The following is an 18,282-nucleotide window of genomic DNA, read 5'->3' as shown; positions in this document are numbered from 1 at the left end:
TATTTTGATTTTGAATTTTAACTGTAACCACTAGCTAGATTAGTAATTAAGCACAGTGATTTTATAGTGGTGAAAAGTGAAAACTCAAATGTAGGGATTCGAGTAATAAATGTTCGATTATATATTTATATTCTTAAATATTGGATTTCGAGCTAATCCAAAGAACTTTGTTGAGCTAAAAAGTTATAATAGTATATCAAAATTAATCTGTGTATTTATAGGTACAGTTAGTAATTTTTTTTAAATACAACATTTGATAATAATGAAGTTTGATAAATCTTGAGTTGTTGAATGATTTATCATACTATAAGATAGGTTATGATGATTATTGACATATTACAAGTCTAATAGGATAAGATTTATACAATTATAGTAAAACATAGACACATTTTGATGAATTTGAAAACATGTTTTAGAATTCGGAATATTTATTATAGTGGATTCCAATTTCATACATCTATGTATTAGTACTACATTATTATAGTGATGTTCGATTTCTTAGATAAAATAGTATAAGTAATAAGATATAATCTAGGATTAAGTTGTGAAATTATTTAATAGGAGAGGGTTAACTATGACTAATTATCACATAACTATTCATTTAAGATTAAGTAATGAGATTTAATCTCATGAATCAAATATAATACAAATGTTATCATGGAATATAATCTTGCAGACCGAACGTCTCGTTAATATATATGCCCCTTTTGATTGGTTTTGAGTAAGATTTAATTTTCTTCTGCTATAAAATATCTTAGTTTAGTAATTAAAGATATACACGTTCACTTGTCTATTCCTGTAATATTAATCAAACTGAAACTGCAAGGAGATGACGACATTTATAAATAATCGTAATTAATAATATCATAAAATATAGTACTATTGCTTTTACTATTAGCTAAAATATGGATTGTTTAATGTGCAATGTAGTATACATGACTATAAACCCAAGTTGAAGATCTTTAATGACTATAAATATTGTTACGTGTAAGTGTTTGGTTCGAATGATATAATAAAATAATACTCCTAGTAGTAGAATTTTTCCCAAAATTTTCTTCATTTTTTCAGATTCCTTAAATTTATCTTAAATCACAACCAACTAATCAAACACAAAATTAAATAATGCAATCATACTTTATTACGTCAAACTAAACGTCTCTCCAAATTCATATATCTGAAAATGTTCTATGAATACAAAAAAAACTTTTCAATTTTGATGAAAATAGACATAATATTTACATGCTTCCATGATATAATATACTACAAGGAAAACATCATGTTACTCCACTTAGGATAATTGAAAATCATTAAGAATATATTAATGAGTACAGATTTATGAGGAAAATAGAAAAATTATAGGAAGATCCATGGGTTGCGGGTAGGCCCATCACGTGGCCCACAGCCTGTTCTATGCGTAAATCGTAATGCGCAGCCCCTTTCTTTCACCGACCCTTTCCTTCTTTTTATTTGCAGCTAAAAAGGTGCACTTTCCTAAGAGCATCCGCAGTGGCGCTCTTCACGGCGGATATCCGTCATTATGCATGGTAGGCACGGATACCGAATTCCCTTGAGGACACCGCAGTTCTGCGGCGTTACGCGGAATTTCATCGGGACGTCCGCTATTGCGTTGGCTCCCACGGATGTCCGCACGAAATTCTCGTTTATTGCATTAAATGTTTTTAATTGTGGGAAGTCCTTTGGGATGTCCTTGGGGATGTCCGCACTGTGCAGTATAACGTGGCAGAATGTGTTTTTGGAATGTCCGCAGGGAATTCCGTCGGGACATCCGCATCAGTGCGGATGCTCTAAAGAGAAAAATGAGCTGCTTTTAGTACTCCGGTTGTTTTTTCAATAAATATAAAAATACTCAAAATTAAAAACTAAAAAAATTACTAACAATTAAAGTTTACAAAAATATATACTGACGTGCAAACATCACTAAATCAACACAACATACTAGACTGTAATGTAAAAATTTACATAGAAACACAATAATATTCACGGTAACATATTTTATTTAGCAAATATATCGATCTCGCTTAGTGCTTAGTTTTAGTAATAATGAAATTTGTTATTATATGCTTAGGTCCCACTGCTAAAGCACAATGTACTACGGCATGCCCTTTAACTGCTCTTCCCCTTTTCTTTCAAAGTTAAATTTTCTTTTTTATATTGCCACTATTAGCAAGGAAAGATAACTGGTAAAAGCAGTTAATTACTATTTTAATTGGTCTGGACCACATATTGTGGTGATGATATATGACAATACATTTGGTTTAGTAATTATTGAGATTTAGGCATTTTTTCTAATGTTAGGTGTTCCATTTTGTGTTTTTTTTTATTGAGGTATTTGATTATAATCGAGTGACATCCATTAATTATTTTGCAGCAATATTTCACGTGTGGATATTTTGCAGCAATATAACAAATCATGGAGTAGTATTTAATTATTTGAAAGTTGGGAATTTTATGGATGTGTGATCTACCTTTTAGAATACTATTTGAATTGTGTAAATTAATGTTGCTCCAAACGAGTCAAATGCAGTGTCGCATTATAATCCATCTAATTAGCCACTTATATTTTATGAAGCAACATGGTGTTACTGATTTTTGCTATAAAGTGACACTTAAATAAAAATAATTACTACTTGAATAAGCAATTAATTATTTTTAATCTGAATATCTTGTTTGTCATGGCATTAAGAATTTCCTGGGCCAAATTAAGGAATTTAAATATAGAATCTAATTGCATGTGGCAGTGCTGGCTTGCCTATTTAGATTTGGTAATAAATTTGCGTGCACTCGATTGCAACTTGCAATTATTGACCTAAATGTGAAGGCAATTTAATAATAATTTTATATAACTTATTTAATTCAACTCAAACTACTACTATAACAATTGTCGCTTTAATTGTTGTTATTGTAATATTGTTCACACCTAAAGCATCTTGTAACTGCACATAGTAGTGGGATTCTATTTAGGACAGATCTGTTGAGTTTCCCACTCATTACAAGATGCATTCCTATTTATTTAGCATTTATTAATCAAGAATAAAAATTTGTATGCACAATGTATAATCAAGAATGTGACGATACATATAAAATGTATGTAGTCAAAAGATTCGAAGTAAGTGCAGGATATGATTCATATGAACAATCTTTTTCCTAGAAAAAAACAATATTAATAAGTAACCCATACCCATTAATTGGTGAAATTTTGAAGATAATTAGAGTGTTGATTTTGCCCATAACGTGACGCAGGTTTGAAATTTCCATAAGGTATTGGCCATTGGGTACATGCAGTTCAGTGTATATGACCAACGACGTTATTAATTTAAAGAGGGAACATCATTTTTGGTCCACGAACTTTGCCAAAGTATATTTTAGGTCCGTGAACTTTGAAAATATCATTTTAGGTCCGTGAACTTTGAGTTAGTATCATTTGAGGTACTTTTTACTATTTCCAAGTTTTTTAGACGAAAATACCCTCAATACCTTAAAGTGTATATATTTTTAATAAATTTATCATATACTCATAATTTTTTATAAATATCTTTACAATATATTTTTGACAAATTTTTTAAATATAATTTGACCTTAAATATTATCACTTAATTTTGTGACATGCAAGTAAAATTGCTTCTTCAATTTTTTATATTAATTTTTTAAAAATTGAATAAAGAACTTTTCTTTAATAATAAAAAATTGAATAAAGATCTTTTCTTGCATGTCACAAAATTAAATGATAATATTGAAGGTCAAATTATATTTAGAAAATTTGTCAAAAATATATTGTAAACATATTTATAAAAAGATCTTTATTCAATTTTTTATTATTAAAGAAAGTTCTTTATTCAATTTAAAAAAAAATTAATATAAAAAATTGAAGAAGCAATTTTACTTGCATGTCACAAAATTAAGTGATAATATTTAAGGTCAAATTATATTTAGAAAATTTGTCAAAAATATATTGTAAAGATATTTATAAAAAGATCTTTATTCAATTTTTTATTATTAAAGAAAGTTCTTTATTCAATTTTTAAAAAAAATTAATATAAAAAATTGAAGAAGCAATTTTACTTGCATGTCACAAAATTAAGTGATAATATTTAAGGTCAAATTATATTTAGAAAATTTATCAAAAATATATTGTAAAGATATTTATAAAAAAAATGAGTATATGATAAATTTATTAAAAATATATACACTTTAAGGTATTGAAGGTATTTTCGTCCAAAAAAACTTGGAAATAGTAAAAAGTACCTCAAATGATACTAACTCAAAGTTCACGGACCTAAAATGATATTTTCAAAGTTCACAGACCTGAAATGATACTTTGGCAAAGTTCGTGGACCAAAAATGATGTTCCCTCTAATTTAAACTATAAAGTATTATTTAATAATAAAAGAGAGAGTTCTATTCTATTCACAATAGATAATTTTTTTTCAGAATTCACAACATTTTATCGAGACCTATTTTAGAAGATAAATATAAATTTTTTATTTCTAATAATATTTGAAACGCTGCATTCATTCAAGAAATATAATTCTAGATTCATTTACGAATTTCAATGAATTTAATACTTTTCAAGTTTATCCCTTTATTATATTTAAGGCAGTTGTTAATTATTTCAAGTTTATTATAAACTCTACTCTATCACTAGTTCTTGTTGTCGATCTATATACAAGATTTATAATTTTAAAATAATGATTATTTACTTAATTAATAGGAGCAAGTGATCCTTTTATCAAACCTAATTTTAATAAATTTGATTCCTTATTAGTGCCTTTACATAGAAAAAAAAAAAGAAACAACCAATTCGTGCTGGAAAGTTGAAAGAATCTTCTTCCTTCCTCATTCTCTCAAATATTCTTGCACTTTCTTCCCCATTACCTACTTTATTAATGAGAAGATGAAATAAAAGCTTTTTGTCCTTGAAAATTGTGAATCAATCTAAATCACTATTTTTTGTGGTGTATGATTGCCATAAAGAGATAGTACTACTAATCATTTATAAAATATATTAAAATTAGAAAGAAAATATATTTTATAATGTTCTTTATAGAAATCAACCATGATCATCCATTTAGTAAAATTGGAACCATGTTCCTAAAAAAACACATGCATGTACCATAGTAATGTACTATTGATTTAATTAATTGGTTATAGGTGATGGTTAATTAAAAAAAATTAGAGTTAGAATATAAAACTATATTAGTTCATAAATATATTAATATCAATTGCCATAACAAAATATACCAGCATTCGAGTCAATATCAGTTTGCTGATTCACGAATTATCAGTTGCTGATTCAATAATAGTTTATGATTCAATATCAAGAAATGATATTTCTTTTTTTAATGCAAACTGATATTAATGCAAATAAAGAATTTATATAATTTTTCAGTTCTCAAAGTTATATTTTAGAAAAGTTTTTACTGGAGCCGTCCCTATAAATATAATATATATCCCCTAGTGTATAACATTAATATAAATAAATACACACATAATAAATACTCACTTGATTTACATCTATAAATAAGTGTATGCATTTAAAAGAAAATGAATATATGAATAAAATTGTATAAAGATGACAACTACTTTTGAAATGATAATGTACCATCAATGTGAACATTTAGATTTAGGAGCACATTCAATCTTAGTCTGTCACGTGGCAGACTTGCTTGCATATGTATCGTAGATTATTTGATTATCTTTGATTTCATATCATAATTGCTTGGAACCATATGCCGAGTTGTTTGTCTATGTATCGAAGATTGTTTCCCTATGTATCGCAGATTGCTTGTCCAGGTTGTCATTTTAACTATGGTGTCACGATATTGCTCTGATTTCGTATCTTATATTGCTTGGAACCATGTGCCGAATTGCTTGCCTATGTATCACATATTGCTTGCCTATATCGCAGATTGCATGTTACTTGTTGTTACTTTAAGAGTGGTGTCACCCTAACGCACCTCTATATAACTATCTAATAATAGAATGGTTAATGCATGACGCTAAAATTTTAGTGTTCAATTCATTGTAGCAAAATCTTTAAATTTATGTCCATTTTCACAAAAAAAAATACTCCCTCGCTTCCTGAAATATTGTCTCATTTTTCCATTTTCGTCCGTCCCACAAAATTTGTTATATTTCACTTTTTATCATTTTTTGTAATGGACCTCACATTCCACTAACTTATTCATACTCACATTTTATTATAAAACTAATACTTTAAAAGTAGGACCCACATTCTATCAACTTTTTCAACACACTTTCCATTATATTTCTTAAAATGCGTGCTCGGTCAAACCGTGACAAAATTTGGATAACGGAGGGATTAATCTAAATTGGATTAGATAATAATACAATAATAATACAGATTCTTTTCTTAAAAGGGGATGCCACAAACAACCTCTCTATTATATCATTGGTGCCCAAAATTTATGTACATGTACATGTACAATTTCACATGCAAATAAAAAACCAAAATTCAACATTTTGAGATTGAAAACGACGTAGTGCGGTAGGTTCCAAGATGTGGAACCGCCGACCAAAAGCTTTAATACAAATGCTTCTCTTTATCTCTTTCTGCATAACCATACCCCTAACTAAATGAAAAGGGATGGATCACTATAATATACTCCATATTGCATTCTAAATTATATAAAATAATTTCCGAAAATATGTTTTGGACCCCTCCAAATTAATTATTTCTAGGAGTTTCACAAATTGTCTACACCTACCAATTTTTGTTTCTAACTTTAGGACAAGTCGTTGGACCATTCACATCTCAAATTTTGAGATTTAGACTTGACTTCATTGTGAAAATTGATTGTGAATGGTTGATCAATATTATAGTAGTAAAATCACTATCACAAATGAAAAATCTGCATTGATATATACATGGAAAAATTCAGTATTTATTAACCAGATTCTCATGTCCTATAACAATTTTATGGTCTTAGTTTTGCATTAAGGATGTGGTTCTAATTTGATCACATCTATATATACCTTGGTAGTATTAATTAGTGTATGTGAATCATGCTTCTAATAAACAAATAAAAAAAATGAAACAATTGATTTAGAATGGAAGGACCAATATTTTGTAAATGGGGACGCAATGTGTGGCATGGGTGAAGTGTTGAAAAATGTGGAAATATAAAATGAAAGGAGACATAATAATTAAAATTAAATAATATGGGAGATTCAAAGGAAGAATCGAGAGTAATTGTATCCAAACGAGCCACATCCACTTGATGATTAGGACAAAATGGATGATGCTTGATTGGATAGGATTACAAAGATTCCTATTTACCTCAAATTAATTTTGGTTTTTGCTTACCAATTTCTTACAATTTATAGCCACAAACATGTAAGTTTGGATCCAGTGACTTTGTTGCCTGATCAAGAAATTTAGTTTTAGTTTAAGATTTGGAAGCTCATGCAATTGATACAAAGTGATGTGTTAGTTAATTAGTAGATATACATATTGGCCACCTATCCAATGTTTATGGACTTTGCATGTACAAAGATGATTCGAACCCCGATTTAGTTGAAGAGAAACGTCGTACCAATTTAATTGCTTCGGTATATGCTTTTGCAAACAGAAAAAGAAAAGAAGGGAATAAGCTTTGGTAAACACGCAAGCTATAAATACGTACATGTTGTAATAACAAAATATTAACAAAAATAAATGACCCATCATTTTCATACTCATAAATGCTTACCAAATATTAGTACATCATTAAAAATTTGATTGTTTTTTCATAATTTCATTGATAAATTGCATAACACCCAATTCTCGGTATATTCTGCATAAACATATCAAAGAGCCTCAATGCAAAACATTTTACATCAAAAGTTACCATAATCATCAATTGTTCATATGTACTGCAGATATATGAAGCGACGGAACAATTTGAATTTGGTAGAAAACTTTTACATAAATATGAAAACCCTATTATAAATTTCATTAATTAGGTATTTAATTTGGGAGCTGTGAGCAAAGAATTAAATAGTAAATTCATAATTATATATTATTTCAAATGCAGTCTATAGCCTATAGTAAGTAAAATGGAACTACTAATAGAATTACATATTCTTTTTTGATGAATAAATGAAAATTCCAAAACCCAAAATAGGCTTGGGCTTAGCTCCACACAATTTCTTTAAAAGCCCAAAATAGGCTTGGGCTTAGCTCAGTCCAATATCAAGTACACACAAAACGAAAATAATCACTCTTTTTAATGGTTTCATACTTTCATCAGATCATGAAGGCTGTGCTTTGTATATTGTAATCATTCCAATTTGAAAACCAAGTGAAAGAATCAAGTACAATTGAGACCAGAAACATACTCCATATTGATTTCTATAACAAGCTCAAACTGTACAAAAGGGACATACATCAGTTTTAGAACCTCCAAAAACTGCAAGAAAAATCTAAGTATTGTATAGCTAAGGATCATGTCATAAAAAATTGTAGTGCTTCCTGCAGCTTCTATCCACAATCATTCATGCTTTTTCTGCAACTTCAGTTTTGCTTCCACATCTCCACTGTAAGGTGCAGCATGGTATGCATATTGATGGAGTACTGCGAAGAACATCATCTCTAAACATACTAAAACCTTCTGATATGCTTCTCCAACATGCTCCGTCTCTAACCAGAAATGATGAGATTGGAGAACGCCCATCGCGACCAAGATGTGAAGTAACACTCCCTGCATTTCATCGTGACATTTAGCAGAGTTCGGATGTAATTTAGTTATGATTCCCAGTTGACAAAGAAGCATTTTACTTTCTACCCCATAATCATCATATTGCAAACATACAGAACTTATTCAGGAAATCAAAATGCGACAAATTAAAAGCTAATTAGTTACAATGGATTTTTCAGTTAGTATAATAGTAGTAGTAAGCAGTTTCCTTTCAGCAGGAACTGGTGGTGCTGTAGTAATGCAGTAACATAAGCAAATTTCTTCATATCTTAATCTTGAAGAGCATGTTTTGAATTCATTTATAATGACTTCTTAAAAGTCTAGTCACAGTGGCTACAAGAGAAGATGCATCACTTGATTTTCAATGATTCACCAGAAACGATTAGTTCTGTTACAAACAATCAGAAGCAGCAACGGGGTTTCTCCAAATGAGATAGATTAGTATCTAATTTTTTTTCTCACATCAGTAGGCAGAGTGAAAACATGCACCTTTAACCAAGCCATACAAACAGAACTATTGTCTAGGTAATAACTTCAATCATACATAGATCTGATTACATTTATGCCTGCATCACAAACAAATACATTTACCAAAACCTAGTTTTTATTTGGTAGATATTCAACAATCACCATTCAGCTGATGAAGCTTTGCAGCCGAAGCATGAATAAACTTCCGTACTTCTTATTCTAACTAACAACCTCATGAATTTAACGAAGAACACATGTGAAGTACTGAAGCATGCAACATGAAATGCAATCACCATCCAATTTATCAATCTCTAAACCGAATTTATCATTTTAGTTGTATATCTAGTGAATATAAAGCAGAGCACACGTTAAGAAAAGCTGCATTTACCTGCCAAAAACCGAAGAAAACAATCCCCTTGATGCATATGAACTTCGAGAGCGGTTCGTGTGGTTCCAATTCTTTGGCGAAGACGTGGTAGAAGACGAGCAACGAATACATTGCCAAGAGAATCGATATATGCAGAACAACGGTGAATACCCAACTGAGCCAACTGGGATACACCCCAATGAACTGCAATGCCATCATCAGAACAGAACAAACAGGACGGATAATCACAAATTGCCATGTCCAGCTCTTCAGACGCCTCAACGTCTCCTGATTCAAACGAGTCGTTCCAGGCTGCAGATTTCCAGAAAATAACAAACAAATTCATAATTAACAATCCAGCATAAAACATTTTTGCAGAACCCCCAAATTATTAAACTCAATTGAGCTGCAGAAACCCTAGTTTTCTTATGCATAAAATTCAACACCAGAAAAGCACAAAGGACTACTTTGATTAAAGGGAAAAACCTCACCAGGAGAAGATTCATCGGAAACGGAAGGCGAATCTCTCTCCCCTTCATCTCATCAGGCACAGAATCTCCGCTCATCGAGAGACTCGAATAGCTATAGATCAAGCTCAAAAACGTCGCAATTGCCTGCTCCGCCAACACCAAAACACACAATTCAACGTCAATACACCAAATTAACGCAACGATAAGAAGAAGAAAGAAGAAATCGACTCACCAAAGCACCGTAGCAGTCTTTAACAGAGTCCAGGAGCATGAAAAACTGCTTGCTGCCGCGGCGATCGATGAATCCGAAAAAGGAGGTGACGGCGTAAACCGGCGGAAGGAGGAGGATGATGAGTATGGATCGCTGCTCCTTGGGATTCTTCCAGTAGAAGAGGTGCTGAGATACGAGCTGGAAACTGTAGTGCAGAGTTAGCATCACCGAGAATCCGGCGCCGGCTAACGTCAGTTGCCGCCGATCCATATTTGCGAAATCCATGGTTCTCTGCAACTTCAATCTGATTCTTCTGTATGAATTGCAGTGAATTGAGAAGCGTAGGGTCGATTATCTGAGTAAATAGGGAGGGAGATGAAGAATTTTGACTCTCGGAGAAGTGAGCATTGAATATATGATCGTATTGATCGTTCAACGGTCATAGCTGAGATGCGAGAAAAGTCAAGGGCGTGTTTGGAAGTGGGTCGTGTGGAAATTAGAAAAACTTATTTTTATTTTATTTACACCAAGAAACCATTTTTTTAGAATCACATTTTTAGATACGATTTCCTTATCTTTGATTTATAATCATTCGTTATTATTCTACTTAATTTTCGTTAAAATTTATGTTACTAGTTTAAACTGTTTTACCATAAGGGAAATAATTATTATGTCATTCTCAAATGAAAGTAGCATTATAGAGAGAAAATATGTTATTAAAGTCATAATGAAAGAGACAAAAGATAGTTAGAATGTTAGATTAGATGTATTAATGATGATCTATTTTCTTCAAAAATAAAAATATGACATTTTTTAGGACAAATGAGAAAATGAAAATGTGACATTTTGGGACAAATAATAAAACACAGTGTAACATTTTGATGGGACAAAAAAAGAGTAATATTTATCTAATTAAATAAATGACATTATGATACATTTGTTGATTCATTTGTGCTATAATTTATATGCAGATGCAGGTAAAGAACATGTTATTAATAATTTCATTATAAACATGTGTTGCTTCCACAAATTGATCATTTGATTTAAAATATTTTTAGGTGATTAAAGAAGAAAAGATTTATAGAACGAGAACGTTTTTTACATTCTTCCAATAAGTTGGATTCTTTCTACGTCGCAATCACAAACAAGGTTCAAATTTGTTGCATACACAAATTTTCTAGAACTACCGACAAATTCTTCATTCTCGCAATTATCATTGCAATAATCCAAAGATTGCAGGCCACATTTGTTCCCTTCTAACACATCACTATCGTTCCAACAAATACACCAAGACACACGTCTATTCAGAGCTCAGACAACATAAATATGAGGTCCGTTTAGTGTTTTTATCTTACTTCAATTGTTATAATAATAATGTCTGCTGCTGAATCTTCAAAATCTATGTTGTTATCTGCACTTGTCTTTGCAGTTTTACTGTTTGATTGCGGTTTATTCCAAACTGCTGTTTCAAGGTCGGTGAGTTATGATAGTAAGGCGTTGATCATCGATGGGAAACGGAGGATCTTGCAGTCGGGATCCGTTCATTACCCGCGCACTACACCAGATGTAAGCTGCTATATTAGTTTGTTTTTTGTTTATGTTAATTGGTTTGAGGTTACAATTGGCTTGTTTGTTGCTTTGAAGGTTTGGCCGGAAATTGTTGGGAAGGCGAAGGAAGGAGGGATTGACGTGATAGAGACTTATGTCTTCTGGAATTATCATGAGCCTGTGAAGGGAGAGGTATACGAGCTACGGTTTACTATGCTTAACATTGCGCGAAGTTTTGAGTTCAAGGTTCAGTCTGGTTACATGTGTCGAAGCAATCCGAAATACTATGTCAAGAGTAGTACTTTAAATTCAGTTTAATTTAATTGAAGAGTATTTTGGAGTTAATTATTCAGTAGTACTTGACTGTGTTCGACCCCTAGTTACTATTTCTGACGTTGTTCTCTTGCAATTAAAGAGTGTTTTTATGTTACTATTTAGTATTATACTTACTCTATTGTGTTCATATGTGAATCAGTTTATACTCTAGAATTTGCAAAAAGTTTATTCCATGTACTTAATTTCTTGTTTCATGGCTGTCACTCGTTGATCCGAGTTTAATGCCTTGGTTTCAGTATGCGGTTGATTTTACTTGTTTTTATATGTTCTTACCAAACAGTAAGTTTCCAAGTTCACTAGCATGCGTCTATAGATATAAGGCTGTCATTGGCACTAAACAAAATGACATAGATGTAATAAGATATACTCTTCTTTCATTCTCATTCGACGTTGTTACCTCATACTCTGACTTCTTCAATATGTAGTACTATTTTGAAGGCAGGTTCGACTTAATACGGTTCGTGAAGGAAGTTCACAAAGCCGGCCTCTTTGTGCATTTGAGAATCGGACCCTATGCCTGTGCTGAGTGGAACTACGGGTCAGTCTTTCCGTTTATTATGGAGCTCATTTTATTATAAAATTGTGAAGTTGGAAGCTTTTCTCAATCTATCTTGAATCAAAGATGAAATCACTCAATTTCAACCACTTATGTTTTCTACCTTGTTTGAACAGGGGATTCCCAATGTGGTTGCATTTCATTCCCGGAATACAGTTTCGTACGAAGAATGATCTTTTCCAGGTGCTTTCCTAGCTAGTTTTCTTTACGTATCAACTTAGAAGCTCAAGATTCTGTCTCGGTGCAGAGAGAAATGGAGCGTTTTCTTGCCAAAATAGTTCGCATGATGAAGGACGCGAACCTATTTGCATCACAAGGAGGGCCGATTATTCTTGCCCAGGTTTGCCTCCCCTTGTTTACTCGCTTGCTGTAATATGGAACAGGTTCCCCATGAACTTGCATATCAGTTTAATATCAAACATGTTTCGAACATACAGTTCTAGCTAAATAAGAACGGTATCAATATAGGTGGAAAACGAATATGGAAACGTTCAAGCAGCTTATGGAGCAGATGGAGCATTATACGTCAAATGGGCTGCGGAAACAGCTGTCAGTCTTAACACTTCCGTTCCTTGGGTGATGTGTGCGCAAGAAGATGCACCCGATCCTATTGTAAGTATATACCTTATCACCATATGCATTGCAAGGGGAGCAGTGACACACGATCGAGGACACTGTATTACTGTGGTGTATGCAAATGATCGATGATGAAACTCTCGATGCTGCAGATAAACACCTGCAATGGGTTTTACTGTGACGGGTTTACTCCAAATTCACCAACCAAGCCATCGATGTGGACTGAGAACTACGTTGGATGGTAAAACTACACAATTCACTGATGTTCACACTCTTTTTAGTCTTTAGAGATTTCAACAGTTATATGTTCTTTCATAGGTTCCTAGCATTTGGATACGCTGTTCCTTTCCGACCAGTTGAAGACTTGGCTTTTGCCGTTGCACGCTTTTTTGAAAGAGGCGGCACTTTCCAGAACTATTACATGGTTAGCCACAGTAGGTTATATATTGTTTATTTGCAGCTTGTGACTTCTTAGCTAATGCTATCTCCGACATTGTTTATTTTTTTGCAGTATTTTGGCGGCACCAACTTTGGTCGAACAGCCGGGGGACCTTTGGTTGCCACTAGTTATGACTATGATGCTCCAATAAATGAGTATGGTAAACATTCTGATCTAGATTAGTGGTTTCTCTTTCCATATAATGGAGCAATGTTTTCCGTTCATGCTTGGATTTTCTTTCGAGTATCTTGTAATCGAATGAAACTGCAACTATGTTCACTGTAACTTCCATCAAATGTGATAATCTATGCAGGTTTTCTCAATCAACCGAAATGGGGTCACCTGCGCGACCTTCATATCGCAATCAAACTATGTGAGGAACATTTGGTCAATGCGGATGCAACCCAAATTTCTCTTGGTGAGAATCTTGAGGTATGTTTAATGGAATATCTAAAAGTCTGTCTTGCTACTTCTCGGCTTGGTGGAAAGTCTCTCTCTGTGTTCTCGTTTGTTCTACTCTCGTTCTGTGCTAAGAGGCGCAGATACGGAAACTTAAAGGCAAAAGAGGAAAACTATTAAGTAGTAAAAGCTGGAACTACTGTTTCTTTTCTTTTCATGCACTCTTTTCTTATAAGTATTTCTGATGATTTTATACTGAAAATTAACCGTCGTATTTTTTATCAGGCGCATGTATACTACAAATCCTCGGATGACTGTGCAGCCTTTCTTGCCAATTATGGTAGCTCTTCGGATGCAACGGTGGATTTCAGAGGAAAATCTTACTTTCTTCATGCATGGTCCGTGAGCATTCTTCCGGACTGCTTGAACGTTGTGTTCAATACAGCTAAGGTATATACTTTCTCCCCTGTCTATTTCTTATTCCGAAGTTTCAAACTTGACATTTCATTTCTTGTTTATGTTTCCTTTTCGATATGATTTCGGGTCTCAGATAGAAGATATCTTCAAAAAGTTTAGTTCTCTACTTGAGTTTTATGCCTAAATTGGAATAAATTAGTGATGTGAAGAAAAAATTATACAGAAGCTGTTAGCAAACCCTTAGTTCTGCAATCTTATAGAGGTTATTCCTTTCATTTGTGATGGAAAAGGTTACTTCTCAAACAACGCTCAATGATGAATCGTTGACTCGGAACGTCACCATGCATGAGTCTTCACTGTCATTGGCGTCTTGGAGTTGGTACAAAGAAGAGGCAGGTGTTTGGGGCAACGGCTCATTTGAGGCATTCGGTTTACTAGAGCATATAAATACAACGAAAGACACAAGTGATTTTCTCTGGTATACGATAAGGTAAATCGCTTCATTCTTCCTTTGTCGTTTTTACGTATTCTATTGTATCAAGAATACTATACTGAACTTGCTTCTGTTCTCCGAATCGCTCTACATGGCCGCAGCATAGACGTTGATGCCGATAATAAGAAAAATCAAAATAAAGAGGTAGGTTTGCTTATCGGGAGCTTGGGACATGCAGCTCTTCTGTTTGTTAACAAGCAACTAGCAGGTGAGCCATTAGCTCAACTAACTTTTGATCTCTACTGAATTTGGACATTAGCACATTACTTCACACGCATGATGTAAGAATTCCTCTTCTCGAACATAGTATTGAGAGGTTGTTAACTGAAAGAATAAGCATATACAAAGATCAGACTATAAGCGTTGAATAAGCACATCAAATTCATCTGTAGTTTGCTTGCTGCTGCTGCTTTTTTGTTGTTGTTCGTTCTTTATACGAATATATGAACAACGTTATAGTTCCCCAATTAGTTTCAATCCATTGACATGCTTTTTATGATTGATCCACATGCAACAAAATGTGTTTTTACTCTGATATTCATTGTGGTTTCTTTACTGTCAGCATTTGATTATGGAAATCATGATGATGCCAGCTTCAATTTGAGTGCTAAGGTTGAGTTTCATAGTGGGAGCAACACAGTTGATATACTAAGTATGATGGTTGGTTTGCAGGTACGAGGTGTTCGAATTTTATAGTATTTCTCTCTCATATCTCATCATTTCATTACTTATTATGCAAGAACTCATCTTCTCAAACATAGTACTGAAAGGGATATTACATTAAAGTTTGGAACATAATTTCTTCAGAACTATGGGCCATGGTTTGATATACAAGGAGCAGGAATACACTCTGCTGTTCTAGCTGGATTGAACGATTCAGACGAGGATCTTTCTTCTGCACAATGGACCTATCAGGTACTCAGTTATACCTCGATTCATCGAAGTACTTACATGCATCATATAATTAAAACCTAACTCGAACTGAAACTGGAATCAAATCTAGCATTTCTCGCACTTCATGTTCACATTCATGGTGGATTTTACAAAGAGAAAGCAACTGTGTCTAGTAATTCTAGCATATATTTGTATCTGTACACAAACATTTTCCATTGTAACATCTATTGTTTCACAATTTGTATTCATTCAGGTTGGACTTGAAGGTGAATATCTTGGGCTTCAGAATGCCTCTCTTGCAAATAGTTCAATATGGACGGGCGAAGGTGCTTTACCCCTCAATCGCAGTTTGACATGGTACAAGGTAAATTGTATGCTGCAGCTCGTAAGCTGGACATGTCCTTCTATACTGTCTTCCTTGCTCCAGAAGGGAATGGCCCTGTATTATCAGACCACATTCTATAACATTTAACCTGTATTATCAGACCACATTCCTTGCTCCAGAAGGGAATGGCCCTGTATCACTAAATCTTTCCGGGATGGGGAAAGGCCAAGCATGGGTGAACGGTCAGAGCATAGGGCGCTATTGGTCTCAGTATCTATCACCATCAAGTGGATGCACAGAACCATGTGACTATAGAGGAACTTATGACGCGTCAAAATGTTTGAAGAAGTGCGGCCAACCTGCTCAAACATTGTGAGTAGACACTTCACTTAGCTTCTTTCAAAGTTCTACAATAAATATATCTTCAGAAATCCACTTCAGCTCTTCTGCTAACTCTTCGTTTCTCGTGAATGAATCTTCTCTAGGTATCATATTCCACGTTCGTGGTTACAAAAGAGTGAGAACTTACTAGTCATTCATGAGGAGCTTGGTGGCGACCCTAGGACCATCTCTGTGGTCGCTCAAATCGGGCAAGTAATATGTGGGCATGTAACAGAGGATGATCTTCCACAGGCTGATACTTGGGAACAAGGAGTAGGTTTTGCATCCACGACACCAGAGCTTCGACTGGCCTGTGAAACAGGACAGCAGATTGATTCTATTCGTTTTGCGAGCCTTGGGAACCCTCAAGGAAGTTGTGGAGCACTCCAGACAGGGACTTGTCATGCCGATGTATCATCATATCTTAAGCAGGTAATTCATGCTATTACACAGTTTAACCTGCAAAAAATTGAAGGAAAATAGAATCTATGAATCGCTGTTGTGTTTGTTACATTTTTGCTGAAACTGAAGCGGTGAAGTGTTGTATCATACAGGAATGTGTGGGAAAGCAAACATGTTCGATTCCCATCTCGACAGATACGCTTGGAGATCCCTGTCCGAATCTTACCAAAATCTTGGCCGTTGAAGCTCTTTGTCTAGGTTGAGAAAGTTGACTGCTTTTCAACCTATAGCTTTCAAATTTCATCAACCATTCAACAGTGTATGTATGCATGTATCAAAGTTCAAAACATTAACTTCTCAGGATGGTGTATGCCATCAATTGCTGATGCATTTTGTCATTGTAATGAGTATGATTATGATTGTATCATTGATCCCCTTTAGAAAATTGAATACATCCTAATCCTAATAAGAAACTTTGGTAATAGCAGATGCAAATAACTTGTAATTTCCCAAGAAGGAAGAATTTTCCCCATTATATTACATATATGAACAAAGGCACAACTGTGGTGAAGAGGCAGCTGGTATTCAAAACAAGACAGACTTTGTTTCTTACAAACATATTATTACATACAGCAGTATCTACCAAACAAATCTTCATGGAACAAGCAGGATAATTTTTCCGATATGCTTGCTGCTTTCCATGATCCGGTGACCTTCAGCAGCTTCTTCTAGCGGGAGACGCTTATAAACCACAGGTTTAATCTTGCCTTCAGCTATTGCTGGCCACACATATTTCTCCACCTCATTTACAATCATGGCTTTGTTCTCTAGGCTCCAATTTCGCAGACCGGCAGCTGTAACCAAGTAAATGTACATTTATTCAGCTGTAACCAAGTAAACATAGTACGTCGGCTCTGTTGAGAGCGGTGGCGGCGACTCTGATCAAAACCTCGTTGTCTTTGATTTGTGGTTCCTCCACTTCTTGCAATTGCAGGACTTCGGGGCCGCCTTCTTCTGTGATCACTATCGCCTTCATGGTTGTCTTTCTCAACGAGGGTTTTGGTTCTGACTTCTGATATGCAGAAGAGTGAACTATTCCTGCTTCAGTATACGAATAAATTCGAACTGTATTTATACTAGTGTTTTACTAGGAGAAAATGTAATAGGGGGAAAAACCTTCAATTCTTCTTCATTAGGGTTTAATAAAATGTGAAGTGAAAAGAATTAATTGACCATAAATCTATTTATACCGTATACTACTCTCTTCGTTCCATAGTAATAGA

The 18,282-nt window shown here is 33.7% G+C and overlaps 2 protein-coding genes across 2 annotated transcripts; one reads left to right on the top strand and one right to left on the bottom strand.

Moving 5' to 3' along the window:
- Positions 1-8,269: 8,269 nt before the first annotated feature.
- LOC121777259 (transmembrane protein 184C-like) lies at positions 8,270-10,646 on the bottom strand. The gene is made up of 4 exons (XM_042174448.1): positions 10,255-10,646; positions 10,044-10,166; positions 9,574-9,864; positions 8,270-8,720 (listed from the first exon to the last, which is right to left on the bottom strand). Exons 1-4 carry the CDS (start codon positions 10,516-10,518, stop codon positions 8,511-8,513), a joined length of 888 nt encoding a protein of 295 aa, XP_042030382.1. The 5' UTR covers positions 10,519-10,646; the 3' UTR covers positions 8,270-8,510.
- Positions 10,647-11,608: 962 nt separating this feature from the next.
- On the top strand, positions 11,609-17,472 carry LOC121777258 (beta-galactosidase 6-like). Its single transcript, XM_042174447.1, has 19 exons — positions 11,609-11,799; positions 11,878-11,973; positions 12,543-12,655; positions 12,790-12,856; positions 12,921-13,013; positions 13,142-13,285; positions 13,402-13,490; positions 13,568-13,673; positions 13,761-13,848; positions 14,002-14,120; positions 14,373-14,537; positions 14,795-14,994; positions 15,099-15,205; positions 15,560-15,669; positions 15,805-15,912; positions 16,145-16,255; positions 16,377-16,588; positions 16,702-17,029; positions 17,152-17,472. The coding sequence occupies exons 1-19, from the start codon at positions 11,635-11,637 to the stop codon at positions 17,260-17,262; spliced, it is 2,532 nt and encodes an 843-aa protein (XP_042030381.1). The 5' UTR covers positions 11,609-11,634; the 3' UTR covers positions 17,263-17,472.
- Positions 17,473-18,282: the final 810 nt, after the last annotated feature.

Source organism: Salvia splendens, chromosome 18, assembly GCF_004379255.2.
Source record: "Salvia splendens isolate huo1 chromosome 18, SspV2, whole genome shotgun sequence".
In the NCBI taxonomy this organism is placed as follows: Eukaryota; Viridiplantae; Streptophyta; class Magnoliopsida; order Lamiales; family Lamiaceae; genus Salvia; species Salvia splendens.
Note: the sequence above shows the minus strand (reverse complement) of the source record. Positions and strands in the feature narration are given on the sequence as shown.

Excerpts from the sequence above, each read along its gene's own strand:
- LOC121777259 (XM_042174448.1), bottom strand. The coding sequence starts at position 10,518 with ATGGATTTCGCAAATATGGATCGGCGGCAACTGACGTTAGCCGGCGCC. Across the intron at positions 10,167-10,254 it reads AAGACTGCTACGGTGCTTTG|GCAATTGCGACGTTTTTGAG; the intron begins GTGAGTCGATTT and ends TTGGCGGAGCAG. Across the intron at positions 9,865-10,043 it reads TTCCGATGAATCTTCTCCTG|CCTGGAACGACTCGTTTGAA; the intron begins GTGAGGTTTTTC and ends GGAAATCTGCAG.
- LOC121777258 (XM_042174447.1), top strand. The coding sequence starts at position 11,635 with ATGTTGTTATCTGCACTTGTCTTTGCAGTTTTACTGTTTGATTGCGGT. Across the intron at positions 11,974-12,542 it reads ATGAGCCTGTGAAGGGAGAG|TACTATTTTGAAGGCAGGTT; the intron begins GTATACGAGCTA and ends TTCAATATGTAG. Across the intron at positions 17,030-17,151 it reads TATCATCATATCTTAAGCAG|GAATGTGTGGGAAAGCAAAC; the intron begins GTAATTCATGCT and ends TGTATCATACAG.